At 44.1% G+C, this 17,313-nt stretch overlaps 1 protein-coding gene across 2 annotated transcripts in view; it reads left to right on the forward strand.

Annotated features, from left to right (window-relative positions):
* ubxn7 (UBX domain protein 7) overlaps window positions 1-17,313 on the forward strand; it is a 148,187-nt gene that overhangs the window by 74,534 nt on the left and 56,340 nt on the right. For both annotated transcript variants that reach the window (XM_072474894.1, XM_072474895.1), the window contains exons 3-5: window positions 4,509-4,576; window positions 5,234-5,299; window positions 9,403-9,515. In XM_072474894.1, the coding sequence (XP_072330995.1) occupies window positions 4,509-4,576; window positions 5,234-5,299; window positions 9,403-9,515 (247 nt within the window). The remainder of the gene's footprint in view (window positions 1-4,508; window positions 4,577-5,233; window positions 5,300-9,402; window positions 9,516-17,313) is intronic.

Below are 17,313 nucleotides of genomic sequence, written 5' to 3' on the forward strand. Positions count from 1 at the left end.
TGGGAGACTAGAGGACTGGGAAGTCTTTAGGGGACAACAGAAAGCTACTAAAAAAGCCATAAAGAAGAGTAAGGTAGACTATGAAAGTAAACTGGCTCAGAACATAAAAGCAGATCATAAAAGCTTCTACAAATATATAAGACAAAAAAGAGTGGCTAAGGTAAATATTGGTCCTTTGGAAGATGAGAAGGGAGATTTAATAATAGGAGACGGGGAAATGGCTGAGGAGCTGAACAGGTTTTTTGGGTCAGTCTTCACAGTGGAGGACACAAATAACATGCCAGTGACTGATGGAAATAAGGATATGATAGGTGAGGACCTTGAGATGATTGTAATCACTAAGGAGGCAGTATTGGGCAAGCTAATGGGGCTAAAGGTAGACAAGTCTCCTGGCCCTGATGGGATGCATCCCAGAGTGTTAAAAGAGATGGCTAGGGAAATTGTAAACGCACTAGTGATAATTTATCAAAATTCACTAGACTCTGGGGTGGTCCCAGAGGATTGGAAAGTAGCAAACGTGACACCACTGTTTAAAAAAGGTCGGCAGAAAGCGGGTAATTATAGGCCGGTAAGCTTAACTTCGGATGTAGGGAAAGTGCTGGAATCTATCATTAAGGAGGAAATAGCGGGGCACCTGGAGGGAAATTGCCCCATTGGGCAGACGCAGCATGGGTTCACAAAGGGTAGGTCGTGTCTGACTAATTTGGTAGAATTTTTTGAGGACGTTACCAGTGCAGTAGATAACGGGGAGCCAATGGATGTGGTATATCTGGATTTCCAGAAAGCTTTTGACAAGGTGCCACACAAAAGGTTGCTGCATAAACTAAAGATGCATGGCATTGAGGGTAAAGTGGTAGCACGGGTAGAGGATTGGTTAATTAACACAAAGCAGAGAGTGGGGATAAATGGGTGTCTCTCTGGTTGGCAACCTGTAACTGGTGGGGTCTCTCAAGGATCAGTGTTGGGCCCGCAGTTGTTCACAATTTACATAGACGATTTGGAGTTGGAGACCAAGTGCAATGTGTCAAAGTTTGCAGACGACACTAAGATGGAGGGGTAAAGCAAAAAGTGCAGAGGATACCGGAAGTCTGCAGAAGGATTTGGATAGGTTAGGTGAATGGGCTAGGGTCTGGCAGATGGAATTCAATGTTGCCAAGTGTGAGGCTATCCATTTTGGGAGGAATAACAGCAGAATGGATTATTATTTAAACGATAAGATGTTAAAACATGCTGCTGTGCAGAGGGACCTGGGTGTGTTGGTGCACGAGTCGCAAAAAGTTGGTGTGCAGGTGCAACAGGTGATTAAGAAGGCTAATCGAGTTTTGTCTTTCATTGCTAGAGGGATGGAGTTCAAGACTAGTGAGGTTATGCTGCAATTGTATAGGGTGTTGGTGAGGCCGCATCTGGAGTATTGTGTTCAGTTTTGGTCTCCTTTTCCGAGAAAGGACATATTGGCACTGGAGGGAGTGCAGAGGAGATTCACTAGGTTGATCCCAGAGTTGAGGGGATTAGATTATATTGAGAGGTTGAGTAGACTGGGACTGTACTCATTGGAGTTTAGAAGGATGTGGGGGGATCTTATGGAGACATATAAAATTATGAAGGGAATAGATAGGATAGATGCGGGCAGGTTGTTTCCACTGGTCGGGGAAAGCAGAACTAGGGGGCATAGCTTCAAAATAAGGGGAGGTAGATTTAGGACGGAGTGTAGGAGGAACTTCTTCACCCAAAGGGTTGTGAATCTCCGGAATTCCTTGCCCAGTGAAGCAGTTGAGGCTCCTTCTTTAAACGTTTTTAAGAAAAAGATAGATGCCTTTCTAAAGAATAAAGGGATTCGGAGATATGGTGTACGGGCCGGAGAGTGGAGCTGAGTCCACAAAGATCAACCATGATCTCATTAAATGGCGGAGCAGGCTCGGGGGGCCAGATGGCCTACTCCTGTTCCTAGTTCTTATGTTCTTATGTTCACTGTATGTTTTTAAAAGGTTAACTTGAGTTCATAGAATAAACATTGTTTTGCTTTAAAAAGTACTTTTCCACTTCTGCTGTACCACACATGTAGAGTGGGCCGTGTGCTCCCCATACTACAATCTAGTAAAAGTTGTGGGTCAGGTGAACTCCATGATACACTTTGGGGTTCTCTAAACCCTGGCCCATAACATTAGAAAGAGAACATTGAAGGTTTGGATTTTGGGTTGATTGTCCAAGCCGAGAACTTCTGCCGAATGGGAAATAAATTGTCTGCAGCTGGTCGACCTCCTAAAGCTTTGAGAATGTATGAACACAAGATTCCTCGGGTGTAGTGAGAATTAGTGATTTTTAAAAATCGGACAAATGGAAATGTCTTATTGTAATACAAGGCCACAGAGCCAACGTAATAGGAATAGTTGGCGACAGCCAAGGATCATGGAATGAAAGCGCACAGGAAGAGGCTTTATGGCCCATCTTGGGTATGCTCCCTCTTTGTTAGAGCAGTCTAATTAATCCCACTTCCTCATCTTGAGCCATAGCTCTGTATATTTTTCCCTTCAAGTATTTATCTTGTCCGTGTTTGAACGTAATTGTTGAATCAGCTTCTGCTTCTCTATCTTGCAATGCATTCTAAAACATCATAACTCGCTCGGTTTAAAAACAAATCTCATCTCATGGTTCTTCTGCAAATCACCTTTAAATTAACCATCTGCCGTTGGAGGCACTTTCTCTTTACTCTTTCAAAAATGTTCATGATTTTGAATAACTACCAATCTCCTGCTCTAATGAGAACAACCCCAGTTTCTCCTATCTCTTTGCATGATTTGAATACCCTCATCACTGGTACTTTTCTAGTAACTGTTATCTGCACCCTCTGAGCCTTGACATCTTCCTAAAGTTTGCTGCTCAGAATTGAACATAATATTCCAGCAAAGGCCTAAACAGTGTTTCTTGAATGACTTCCTTGCTTTTGCACCCTATGCATCGCTTGATAATCCCACATGCTTTTCAATGGTCTTCTCAATTAGTCCTACCACCTTCAACGATTTGTATACATACACCCCCCTCTTCTCCAGGTGTCTATCTCTCTCCCTGCATCCTCTTTAAAATTGTACCATTTGTTCATATTTCCTTCCTTCTTACCAGAATGTATCACATCATATTTCTCAGTGTTAAATTTCATTTATTATGTGTTTGTCACATTTTACCAATCTGTCATTCTGAAGTTTGCTAAATACTTTTACACTTGATAATACCTTTTCCTTTTCAATGCCAGACCCATATGCTGCCCTACACACCATGGCCAAATTTCACAATGACAATTAGGAGACAGCTTGTTGGAGGTCTTTACTAATAAGGGGCAGTGGGAGGCTGCTGCAGTACTGGGAGCAGGCAAACATGGGGAAAGAGGAGGTATTGTGCATGCGAGTAATTTCAGGGCCCCAAGTTACTGGACAAACAGCGTTCCGGCACCATGCAGCCCTGGGCATGACACAGTGGACTCTGATTCAAGAAGATTCTGTAAAATAATCTCACTGCAGAAAGCTAGACTTACCCCACTGTGTTTTCCTGAACTAATTTCAGCGCTGATTTCTTCCTTAATAAACAGAACATGTTGGAAACAGAGCAGGTCCTTCAACAGAAGTGTCACACCTGAAACATTCACTCTTTCCCTCTCTACAGATGCTGCCAGACTTGCTGAGTATTAATTCCAGCATTTTCTGTTTTTATTTCAGACTTACAGTATCCACAGAAGTTTGCTTTCATATTACTGCTTTATTTTGTTTCTTCGTGCCCCCATGGGATGTTGCCCATCCTTAATTGCCCTTGAACTGAGTGGCTTGCTAGGCTTTTTCAGAGGGCAGTTCAGAGTCGACCATATTTGCTGTGGATCTGGAGTCTCTCGTGGGTCAGACCCGGCAGATCTCGTGGCAGATTTCCTTCCTTGAACGACGATTGATCTTAATGATAATTGATTATAGTTTCATGGTCGCCATTACTGAGACTAGCTTTCAATTCCAGAATTATGATTTATTCATTCAATTTAGTCTGGGTCTCTGACTTACAAGTCCAGTGACATTACCACTACATCTCCATCTCTCCATTATTCCTTGTTAGACTGTAAATACACAGATCAAGATAGTATTGTGGAAAACAAATTGATTTGAAGGATTTTAGATTTTGCACTAAAACTATGGCAAGTATCAAAATAGTCTTCCTGTGCTCTTCCAGAGGGGTTGCATGAAATGACAAACTATCAGCATAATGGAAGTTAATTCACGTCACCTTGCATTCAACCACAGGTATTGTACATGGATTTACAGTTCAGTTCTCATCTGGAAGAAGATGCAGGACAACAGCAAACATGTTTTGTTGTTTGGGAAATATTCCCTGCTCCGTGCACTCCTACAATAACAAGTTTTGCTAAAGTATTCCTGCTCTTGGCCTCGCTGAGCTCTGTTAATCTTGAACCTTAGGCTGATGGACACAATAGTTTCTTGCACAGTCTGATACTTGTTCATTTTGCATCATTTTAGGGATGAAGTGCGAGCTCCGATTCCACAAAAGCAAGAAATTCTGGTGGAACCTGAACCTTTGTTTGGTGGTAAGATGTTTCAAACAAAAATATTTCCCTAAACTATCAGTGATTCTAATTGCTTTACCCCAATGTAACAAGATCACAGCTGCTGACTATGTTTGGTATGGATTACCCACAGATAAATCCTCCCAAGTGCACATATTTGTGTAGATTATTTGGATGATTTCCATAAACTGTAAAATAAATTGTATTTGTATCATCGCCTGAGTGCCTCCTAAACCATCCTACAACCAACTTAAGTGATTGACCAGCAGTTCCCTCTGCCATCTCTGAGCAGCTAGCCCCGCTTCACCCATCTCTCTATCACTCCCCTCCCTCTCCCCACCAACCTTTGTCCATTTATCACCCTGCCCTTCAACCCTATTTGACCTTGTGGTTTTTGTCAGGACTTTCTGTATGCAATGGCACAAGAGATTGCCCATTGGTTTAATAAGGTAATTGAAACCCAGAAATAGCTTTTTTGTTCATTTGAGCAAGTGCTGTTCTCTGGGTCCGTCATTGCAAGGGCTGTACACTGGTGTGAGGAAGAAAACTGACCTATTTTGCTAAGGCTGCCCCTCAGTGGCCATTGGAACTAACGGATTAATTTGATAATCAGCTTTAAATGCTGTTTGCGAGTCTGTAGTTTTTGATGCACAGTAAACATAGTCATATGTTTCACAGCTCCTAAACGGCGGAGACCTGCGCGTTCCATATTTGATGGATTCAGAGACTTCCAGACTGAAACGAGTGAGTACTCTTCTTGTGTATATTATTTTAACAGGGAACTGTGACAATGAGAAGGAAATTTAATTTTTCCGTACAATGTAGGAAGATCATAACACCTTCCAACCTTCACCTTTTGGTAACTCTTCTTTGTTCCCATGTTCTATTCCAGAAAACCATTTGGTGAAGGATAGAACTGGAGCCAATCTTTCGCACTGATATTTACTTGCTGAGTTACACATTTACAAGCATGCACTTCCAATCTAACAACCATCATTTTAGTCTCTGACTATTTAGTGGGGTCTCGAGTAAATCCCCAGTTAATGTCACCATGCACTTGAACATAATATTTATACTTTAACAGATTTGCCAGAATTGGCCCATGTGGACATCATCATGTGAAACAAGGGGGCTAGAGGATGTCAAACATTGTGTTTATTCTTGTGAACCTACAGAAATGGGGGTTAACAAGACTTGAGACTTTTCTGTCGTAGGAAATAGAATCCAGACCCAAGTAATGCTACTGGATTCCTGCTTGGTTCCAAGCTATGGAGCATTGGATGTTTTTCATCCCGAGCAGCAAGGTCATGGGAGCCTTATTTACAAGCGATGATCTTTGGTCTTACCCATACCTGCTCCCAATCCAGTATCGTTGATTAGGTTTACTGCCACAAATGTTTCTATACATCTTTCCTTGTGCTGGGCAGCAGTACTAGTTCTATTTTGGACAGAAGCTCTGTTTCAAAAGGGCACTATGCTAGGTACGATTTTGTTGCACCCAATTCACGTTCCAGTTTGTTGCCGCTGGAAGGAGCAAGTGAGCCCAATTTGCATGCACCATTAATGTAACCAGAAAGAGCAATAAGGTTTTCACCTGTCATAGCCCCGTGTAAATTTAATTTTATCTGTTTAAAATATATGTTCAACACACTTGAGGAGAAAACATAATTACTGATTTGTCTTCCCTGACACTTTGATCTCAATATCAAACATGTAAATATTGGGTCTGGAAGTCTGGATGGGCAACTAATTTCAGAATCCTAACTCTAGCAAAGTTGTCAAGTGTAATTCTGTAAGAACATAAGATTTCATAGTCCTGAGCACCACTGATGGCTCACCTAACTGCCATTGTGCCATTGCATTCTGTTTATCAGCAAGCTGGTCTAATCTTCAATATAAATGCTGAATTGCTACTGATATTAGTTAGCAATACCAGGAACTGAAAAGAACGAGATGGGACATATAGTAAAACCTAGACTGGTGATTGAACATTGTTCCAAACGCGGGAATAGTCCCTGGCTTTTTGAAAAGTGGGCCATTTCTTGTTGAATGTCTCCAACTCTTGTGACAATTCCTAGGTAAGATATGCATTTGGGATGCTGGACTGCATTTCAGGGGAAAGCTAGATAAGCACATAAAAGGAATATAAGGATATGCTGATTGGGTGAGATGAAGTAATGGGGGAGGAAGCATGTCTGGAGCATGGACCACTTGGGTTAAAGACCTGTTTCTGTGCTGTACATCTGTAATTGTAAAAATTATTGCCAGACTTGAGATACATTTTCCTGGTACACATTGTATTCTTCTCCATTGTTCTTTGGGAGTAAGGAAATCAGGCAAGGGATGTTAGTTGGATTGTTGAAGTAGATATCAAGTTCACAGTGCTGACTGGTTCAGAATGAGGGTGATGGTGATGACGCATCAGGATGCAGTATCCACGCTAGTGCTGAAATGCCATGGGTGGGAGTTTCCGGTTCTTCCCACGGCTGGGATTTTCCGGTCCTGCCGAAAGTCAATGGACTTTTTGCTGCCTCTCCAGATTTTCTGGAAAATCCCAACCCGTGTCCCTGCCCTAATTTGGGAGTGTCCCAAAAACTATTATTCAGATGGGGCATATAGCTATTAATGATCTTTGGCATTTAATTATTAGACTTCTATAAATAAATCTTTTACAGATAAATGTTACTTCAGAGTAAAATCATATGACAGAATTCAAATTCTAACTCTGACCTAGCTGTGAATTATGATGCACGAGATTTAGATTTGATCTTGATAGTTTAATGATTTTGCGATAAGAGTCATGGAGAGGCCTTCAATGCTCAGTTGTTCAGGAATAAATTGGATTGCAACTTTCGGTGTCAATGTGTGCAGTTGAACATGGAAATCAGGAGGTTCCTCTGCTTTTACACAAGTTTCGCTCCACCGGTAGCACACTGACTCGGCATTCAATGGCGCAACGCTGAGTTGCTTACCCACTAGGAACCCATTGAACATGCCAGAAAAGGTTAGGGCTCGTCTATTCAGGTATAAATTAGTTTTTAATAGCATTGCAAATTTTAATAACTGCCAACTACCCTCTGACATTGAAAATGTACTTTTACAAGTGTGAACTTGTATTAATTTAGACTTAAAGGAAGGGCTTTTCTCTATCCCATTTTTCTTTCCTTTTCTTTCTTTCAGTGCATGATTTGACATTGAATTAAACATCCTAACTTACACCTGACTCAGTGGGCGGAATTTACCGGCTGTTCACGTCGGCGAGATATTCCGGTCCCACTGATGGGGCAGGAGTTTCCCGGCGACAAGGGGTGCAGTCACCGAGAAATCCTGTTGATAACGGTGGGACCAGAAAATCCCCCTGGCGGTTCCCCTCTGCCGCTGAAAGATACGAGGTGGGTTCCTTGGTAAATCAGCCCAGGAGCTTGGTGATGATTCTTCAACCTGGTTGAATCATGCCATTGCAGGGCGGTACGGTGGTGCAGTGGTTAGCACTGCTACCTCACGCCGCTGAGGATCCGGGTTCGATCCCAGTCCCGGGTCAGTGTCCGTGTGGAGTTTGCATATTCTCCCCGTGTCTGCGTGGGTTTCACTCCCACAACCCAAAGATGTGCAGGCTAGGTGGATTGGCCACACTACATTACCCCTTAAATAGAATTTTTTTGGAAAAACTAAAAAAAAAAAGAATCATACGTTGCTTTGTTTTGTTCACATATGCCCCAGATCCTTTGTAGAAACTGCTGGGCTGATTTGATTCTTAATTACTGCAAATTGCATTGTGAAAACCAACTTAAGTCTCTGCCCCATTTTTCTTTCCTTTTTTTTTGCTTTCAGTGAATGATTTTACATTGAATTAAACATCCTAACTTACACCTGACACAGTAGGCAGAGCTTATCGGCTGTTCACATCGACGAGATGTTCCGGCCCCACCGACGGCGCACGGGTTTCCCGGCAGTCACCGGGAAATCCTGTTGATAACGGTGGGACCAGAAAATCCCCAAGGGAAAGTTGAAGTGTGATGATTGGCAAGCTCACATCCTCGCTGCTGACCACAAAACCTAGACCATGGCTTTTCCTGCCGAGCCTCTCCAAGTAAATAAAGGGCCTTGAATCTATAAAGCCGTAAGAACAACCGTATAGACCTCTTTCCCTTTTATTTCCAGATTTTGTTCCATGTTATTTGAGCCTTTTTTTCTTCTCCCCCACCCTGCACTGCACCTTCCACTGTTGTCTGTACGAAAGTCTAATTAAATGCAGGGTGAGAACTTTGCATATTAAATTGTTACTTTTATGAAATTGGCTCATTAGTAATATGGCAAGCAAAAGTCATCTGTGTGGACTAACCACATGGAAAATTGAAATAATGGTTACAGGGTTATTCAGCGAGGGAGGTGATTTCTGTCTAGTATACAAAAAGTGATGACTTTGTTTTACAGGATAAAGAGAGATAGCTACCATATTATAAAAATACATGAATTTTCCAACGAAAATACACCACTTGGAGCAATCAACTACCAATCTGATTTTGAAGTTCTTTGGTCTTGGTGTACTTATCCTGAATGTAAAAAAAAATCATGATTAATTTTTTTAAATGGAAGTACGTTTAAAATCCGAAAAACAAGGTTGCTAATTAAAAATTTAAAAACTGCCACGGAGAAACAGCATTAAAAGAAAGGGGTAGAAATGTAGTACAAGGTGTTGAACTGGAATATTGTGAGCTGCTGCTTCATTTTCTTTATGGTGTTATTGAAACACCTCTTTATTACAGCCCCAGACACTGTTAATTGTTCTGTGTGTACAAAGAACAGACCATAAATGCATGTACTAACATTCTGTGATATGTTTACAGTCAGGCAGGAGCAGGAGCTACGGAACGGTGGTCCGGTGGACAAGAAGTTGACCACTCTGGCAGACCTCTTCAGACCACCCATAGACCTGATGCACAAAGGCAGCTTTGAAACGGTGAGTGTTGGGATGGAGCTAATGATGAGAGCAACAATTGCAGGAATGGAGTGAAATTGTTACGGAAAAACAGGGACAATTTTGTTTCTGTTGATCGTGTTTTCTTTCTCAATATAGTTGTGAAACTAATCATGTGATCACTGCACACTTAGTTGCTTATATTCAGTATCGTCTTGCTTAACTTGTAAGTCTTTTGAGAGTCCTCTATCATGCATTGTTTTCGGTGCAAAGGAGCTCTGACTTGCGTTTATTTCTTTCAAGGCGATGCCAGACAGTGGCTGGGGGAGGTGTGAGGCAGCGTCAATTTAAATATATGTACCTTCTAGCTCCTACATGAGTGGCATTCTGTGCATTCATTCTGTTATTTGTTATTAAATACCATATAGTAGACCATTTCATGTTTCTGAACGTAATGTTTGGATTTTGGCTCTTGCACGGGCTAAATCCATTCATTATATCAAGGTTTCTTTTGGAGTGGAAAATAGTACCATTTTAGACAACAGCGACTTGCATGTAAATAGAACCTTTTTTTTAAAAAAAAATGAATTTAAGAGTACACAATTCAATTAATGGGCAATTTAGTGTGGCCAATCCACCTTGTTGCTCTATTAATAATGTTGGTGAACCACAAGCCTTCCCTTATATCGATCAAATGACCACACAACCAGTTAGTTAGTTCAAAAGATGGTTTATTTACATACACAAGAGGTATCTCGACATGCAAACACAATACTACGAGTTAAACTACACCTATCAGCTACAATAACCTATACTTAACTTCAGGGCAACTGGCACTGTGCAAATGGATAAGTCCTTTATCTGGATTTCACTTGGCTGGTTTGAAGAAAGTGGCTCTGTCTCTGCTGGGCTCATCCCTTCAGGTAACGATCGTTGGTCTTGAACTTGGCTGGCTGTTCCAGCTACGATTGGGTTGGCACAGGCCAGATCCAAAAGAGACAATACATGGCTGTGCTCTCTTTTATCCCTCTGGGATTTCGGGCTCTTTGGGGCGGTCCTTAACCTTGGACCCAATAGTTCGACAGGGCTCTGATCACTGTCTTTGATTTTGGCCAATAAAGGGCCGGATGCCTTGGTGGCTGGGCAGGTCCTTAGTGGTCATTGACCTTGGCAGTTGGGCTTTCTGAGTAAGGGGAGTGGCGCCGATCTGTCTGTGGCTGTACAGGTTGCTTGACTGGAGTTCTATTGTCCTGGGAAAATGAGCCATTAAAATGCAAATGAGCGGGGGTTTCGATCAGGTCTGGTTAACTGTGTTTCAGATACACGTAGGCTCTGTATCTGTCTGAGTCCTGGGTTGGCCATAATTCCCATAGTCCTTTGCAGGTGGCCATCTTAGATGGCTACATTCCGTCCTCTTGATAATGAATGCGAAGCTTGGTGGATCACACTATTGATCACTGTTCATCCTTGGTGGCCCGGTCACCCTTGGTCAAGGCAAGTTCTACTCTACTCTATCTTATGGTTTGGGACATTTACCTAATATTTCATTAATACATCCATAAATTAATTCATCTCTAATGGTCACTCTAATTCGGGTCACTATAAAACATTTAATTTATCTGTACAGTTGATCTCTAGCTAACACTATCTAAGCTACTCTCATGCTGCTGGTGAATATCAAAGAACTTATATGCAGTAAAAAATTTAAAACAGCTGCATCACATTTCTACTTAATCCTAATAAAGTTAAAGAGGTACATGGTTTATTTTTAGCAGCGATTGGTACATTAGTTTAATTTTGTTGAATTCCAAAGAAGGGGGACCGGACTGTACATACCGAGGAGCGGGAGGCTTTTGCTCGCCATTTACGGAGTCGGAGTGTCTTAATGACACTGCAGATTATTGCAATTACTAGAAGGGCCTCTACTATGTATGAAAGGGGGTGCCATTTGGCAATGTTTTCGCACCAAGTGGGGGTTTCGATGTCTGTCTTTATGTGTGGTGTAGTGTCTGGGCTGGTGGTGGCCTGTTGTGTGGTAGTGTTCGGGGCTGGTGTGGGGTTTGCTAAAACAGTTCGTTGTGCACGCAGTTGCAGAAGTCCAGCGATGATCCAAACTCAGGTCAGCAGTCCTTGCTTCATCCTGTGTTTTCTGTTTTCCGTGTGATCCTGGGGGTGCAAGCATTGTATCTGTTATTATCTTCGATTAATATCTCATTTTATTAGTCGTTCTCTCCTTACTCCAATTACCTGTTATGAAATACCATTTTGAGAGACAAGAAATGCAAATTTTTAAAGTACAGAGACTCTCACAGCTTGTGGTCGATGCGGGGAGTAGTATGACAATTTCTTCGACCAGTCTTTTCTTGAATCACAACCGTGGGAGGTTGAGGCTTATCTTAACCAGCCGAATTTCAGGGCGGCCAGTTTTATAGAGTTTCGTCCCAGGGTTCAGAGGTAGTTCGCGTGTAGCAGCGTGTATAGCGACCAATTGTGTCATATGTAAATAGCAGGTGGGGAGCGACCAAGGGGTCGCGGAAGGTAAAGGAAAGAAGGGGTGAGCGTACGGAACGTGGCAAAATGCATTCTTTATACCACAACCAAAGGGAGAGTAGAGGAGGTGACACTAAGGCCTGCCAAAGGCAACGCAGAGTATAGAGAACCATTCCAGAGCGTATGAAGTGACGGGAACATGAGGTGCGTGTGGGCCGCTGCGGGATAAGAATGGGCGGAATCCCCGGGTAGGGCGGGGGATAGTGCCGTTACTCCACTACCCGAGCTTAACTGACCGGATGCATTTGGGGTCCTCAGGTAGGGTGGGGATCAGTGCCGTTACTCCCTACCTGAGTGACCTGAGTGGACGGTAAGAGTTTGTAGTCGTGTGGAAACTTGTCATAAAGACTGGGAGAACAGTGATCTGTTTCTCGACAAACTTGTGCCTTTAACTGACATTGGGCATCGTATCAGAAGAGTAATTGTCGGGCGACGTGAATTAAAACCACGTAGTAGAAAAAAGAAGAAGGAAAAAGGCAGTCAGGCTCCATCAGAACTCGGGACACCTTAATACTTAGGCGGTGTCACTTTCTCATCATCTGGACACCTCAAGGTTCTGTACCAAACAGTGTTGTAAAAGCATTACCGAAACAAGAGTCCGTATCTGAATCATCACCATCTCCCGGTTGCCAGACTCGTGTCGGCCGTTTCTGTGCCTTGGCCGCGTGGGCCGTCGGATAATCCGAATCGTCGTGCCTTACTAGCCTGCAAGAGTTGTCATGGTGCCAAAGTTGGTCTTGTTTGTCGTGAGGCATAGGGGCGGTGGGAGTGGAGGGCAAGTTACTGTGGTCGGGCGGTAGCTGGGGGAGGGCATATAGGGGGTCAAAGATATCTAAGTCATGGTTCCGGGGCTTAGGTGACTGGTGGCAGACAGATCGCGCCAGTGTTCAGGGATAGTAATCAAATCCGGGAGGCTCTCGCTGTCGTCGGAGTCAAGTTCAAGGTGAAAGTCTGTACCTGTGGGCGTAGGCACGTTCGGATCTGTGGGCGTGGACAAGGGGTAAATGCCGGCGTAGGGGTTCGACTAGGTTGTCGATGGGCGGGCCGTTATAGTTTATCGTCTCCTATTGCCAGAGAGATGTGTTGGGAGTGGCTACATTGTGATCCTTAGACTTTGAGTTGGTTGATGTGGAACCAACCAGTTTTACCGTTGGGGTACGTTATCTTGTACACGGAGGAGCTCACTTTGTCTGAAATGGATTAGGGTCCTGCAAATTTGGGGGAGAGGAAAGAACTAGGTTTGTAAAGTGAAACCATTACTTGCTGACTGACTGTACTCTACGGGGTGGACGGTTTTGTCAAAGCAGGCTTTACTCTGCTTCCTTCTAGCGCCTAATCGGACAGCTGCAGCGAGTTGTGCCGCTTTAATGTTATCTGTAACCTGTTGGACTGCTTTTTCGTGGGTGAGGGCGGTTACTGTAGGGCTTGCCAGATCGAGGCCTAATAAATATTCAATACCCTTCATGGGGCGCCCAATCATGAGAGTGTGGGGGGTGAAACCTGTTGAACTGGAAACGGTGTTCCGAATATACATGAGAGCAAATGTGTCCCACGTGGTATTGTCCTGTTGTGCCATCTTCCTAATGGTCGCTTTTAAAGTTCGATTCATTCTCTCGACAATGCCACTGGATTGGGGGTGATATGCTATATGGAGTTTCTGCCTGATTCCAAAAATTGTTAAAACATTTTGCATGACTCTGCCGGTGAAGTGGGAACCTTGGTCTGACTCAATGCTGCGGGGGAGACCCCAGCGTGTGAATATCTGTTGGGTCAAAATCTTAGCGGTGGCCTTTGCTGTGTTTGTCCGTGAGGGAAATGTTTCTACCCATTTAATAATGGTGTCGATTACAATCAGCATGTACTTGAAACCGTTTCTGCAAGGGGAAGGGGGCCAATGTAATCGATTTGCAAATTTGTCCAAGGGCCATTCACAGGTCGGGTGTGACGTAATAGTCCTTTCTTTGAGTAACGTTCGGGATTATTCTGTGCACAGATAAGGTAATTCTCGACATAATGGGTTACATCACTTTTTAAATTGGGCCACCAATACAAAGGTCTTAAATGGGCAATGGTATTGTCTAACCCCTGATGTCCGTGTCCGTCATGAAACTGGTAAATGAGCTGGTTTCTGTCCTGGCTGGAGACCATATAAATTCCGTTTTTTTAAAACTATGCCGTCCTGTACAGTAAGTGTGTCCTTCCATTTATCATAGGGGGCCGGGAAGTTGACGTCTAAAACTTGTTTGAGGGTGTCATCTGCTTTTTGGGCTTCGGATGGATCCTCAATATTGGTCTGGGAAACCTGGACTGAGTGTATCGGTTCGCTTTCAGGTGGCTGCCAGAAGTGACCATGGCGTGATCCTGCTTTGGCTAAGGCATCTGCCTTTACATTACCGGGTGGGGAGGAGCGATGATGGCTTCTTACTTTAATGGTACCGTATGTGCGATCTGAGGCTGTCTTGAGAATGTGCTTTAACAACGGGGCAGAGGGTAGGGGTTTTCCATCGGCTGAAACAAAACATCGAGATTCCCACAGAGGCAGGAATTCTGTTAAACTGTTGCACACATACAGGCTGTCCGAGTGTCTGTCTGCGGGAGTTGGTAAAGAGTCGGGGCACTGAATTACATAGGCTATGGCTGCGAGTTCTGCTGCTTGTGAAGCTAGGTGGCCGGGCAATTTTAAAGAGATCTCTTCTAGTGGGCGTCCCTGCGCGTCTTCCACTTAAATTCCACAACCAGTAATTCTAACTCCATTTTCAATTGTAGAGGAACAGTCCACATAAATTTTTTAAGTATTCCCTGTGGTTTGGGAATCCTGTGTCTTACTGCCTGCTCGTGGGTGTAGTGACTTTGGGATAAAGGGCCCTGTGTGGTGTTGGGCTGCTATGATCTGGCACTCATGTGGGGTCCCTGCATATTGGAGATTATCGGCCAGAAATGTGTGGGTTTTAGTGTGTTTTACCGTAATGTCCCTGCCTTGTCATAGTAGTTCAGCGAGCTGCTCTGATTTGGCTGACTGAACCGTCCTTTAATCTACTGTCTAGTAATAGTTGAGTGGGGGTGTGCTCGGTCAAGATCGTTACTGGGTTCAGGCCTGTGATGTACGTAAAGTACTCTACAGCCCAAAAGACTGCAAGCAAGTGCCGTTTGCAGGCTGAGAATCTTTGCTCTACGGTGCCTAATACTCTTGAGGCATAGACTACGGGTCCGAAGTGATCGTGTCATTCTTGCAGGAGTACTGCTGATAGGGTTCGGTCGGTGGTTGCTACTTCTATGGCATAGGGCAGGTCTGGGCCTGGTACTTGTAAAGCGGGTGCTGTGCATAGGGCACGGTTTAAATCATCAATGGTGCCTGTGTGCTGCGGAAGCCATTCCCATGGGACGTTCTTTTTAAGGAGCTCTTGAGAGTGGGGCTGCTTTAGTGGCAAAACCATCTATATGATTTCTGCAATATCCTACCAAGAAGGAATGGCCGGAGTGCAGTGACATCTTGGGGCAGGGGCAATTTAACGATGGACTCGATCCGTTTTTGCTCAATTTCTCTCTTCTCGTGGGTGATAATGGTGCCTAAATAAAGAACCTTTTCCTTTAAAATCTGGACCTTTTTGGGGTTTACCTTACATCCGATTGATTGCAGTGGGCCTAGTAATTCCGATAAGAGCTCTACGTGTTCCTCTTTAGTGTCCGTTTGCAAGAGCAGATCGTCTACATATTGTATTAGGCATTTGGGTCGGGAAAATTTAGAAAGTCCGTTGGCCAATTGTCGGTGGAAAATGGAGGGCGAGTTATGGAATCCTTGTGGGAGGCATGTCCACGTGTACTGCTGCCCTTGAAACGTAAATGCGAATTTATACTGGAAGGCCATGTCTAACAGGATGGACCAAAAGCCATTGCTGATGACCAGCATTGTGAAATATTTTGCCTGTACTCCCTGTTTGAGCATGGTCGCGGGACTCATGGTAACAGTGGGGGCTGCTAAAGGGGTTACATTATTAAGTTCTCGGTAGTCGATCGTTAGTCGCCATGAACCATCAGGCTTCTTTACGGGCCAAATTGGGGCATTATTTGTAGACGCTACGGGTCGAATAACTCCTTGGTCTCACAAACTGTTAACAACCTTTGAAATCTCACCCTCGGCTTGCTGTGGGAAACCGTATTGCTTTTGCGGCTTTGGATCGTGACCTGAAATCTTTACTGTACCTGGGATCTTCCCACAATCGTGTTTGTGTTGTGCGAACAAAGCTTTGTGTTTTATGAGGACCTCTCTAATCGTCTGGTCTGCACTAATTGTTTGCAGATTAAACCAATAGTCCCCTATTGAGCAAATCCTGTTTCCATAATCCCCTACTGTGAGCGTAGCGGGAGCCCTAGCTGTTTTGGCAATTCGCCAGACACATTTGTTTACTGGGTCAAACGAAAGGTTATGGGAGCTCAAAAAAATCAATGCCTAAAATGTGCTCTGCGGTTTGGGGTAAGTCAACTAAAACGACGGGGTGTTTGGTGCTAATGTTCTCTATCTGAATAGGTACGGGAGCTGTGATATATCCTTGGTGCATGTGGCCTGTGAATCCACTCAGGGTGATGGTGTCTGTGCTGGGCCATTTGTCCTGTTGAAACATGGTGGAGGAGTTCAAAATGGTGCGGGATCCTCCTGTGTCCCAAAGAAAATCGACTGTATGTCCCCAGACTGTGCCTGTAACTACTGGTCAGCTTGATTTGTCCCAGCATGTGTCACAGACCCAAGTTGGGGAGTCCGAACATCGTCAATCTGTGGAGTTAAACGCTAAGTCGTCTGAACAGGCGCTAACATTATGCATGGGCCTAACATTGTTCCTAGGTGGGGGGGTTTGGTTGTTGGTATCGTTGCTGGTTCGGGGGGTTTTGTCGGCAATCGCGGGTGTAATGTCCCATGTGGCCACAATTGTAACAACCTCGTGGTGCCTGTGCTCTGGGGTGCTGTCCCTCGTGTCTGCCCTCGTTTATCCATGCTGGGTCCTGGCTAGTCCTAAGTGGGTGCATGTTTGTTTCTATCTCGCCCTGATCAGTCTGTCGGTGTAAGGTTTGTTCCCATGCTCGAGAAAGTCGTTTCAATACCCAAACTTCATTGTGTGTGTGGTCTGCGGGGTCGTAGTTTGCACAAGCCTGTTTACACACCTGCGTCTGTGGCGTGCGAGACTAAGGTGTCCTCCTCATTTTTAGGTGTGCGCGGTTCAATTGTCCGTAGACTGCCATGAACTGAATTCATAGGTGACCAGCAAATGCGGTCGGATGCTCTCCCTTTTGCCTGCAG

Source organism: Scyliorhinus torazame, chromosome 14, assembly GCF_047496885.1.
Source record: "Scyliorhinus torazame isolate Kashiwa2021f chromosome 14, sScyTor2.1, whole genome shotgun sequence".
NCBI lineage: Eukaryota > Metazoa > Chordata > Chondrichthyes > Carcharhiniformes > Scyliorhinidae > Scyliorhinus > Scyliorhinus torazame.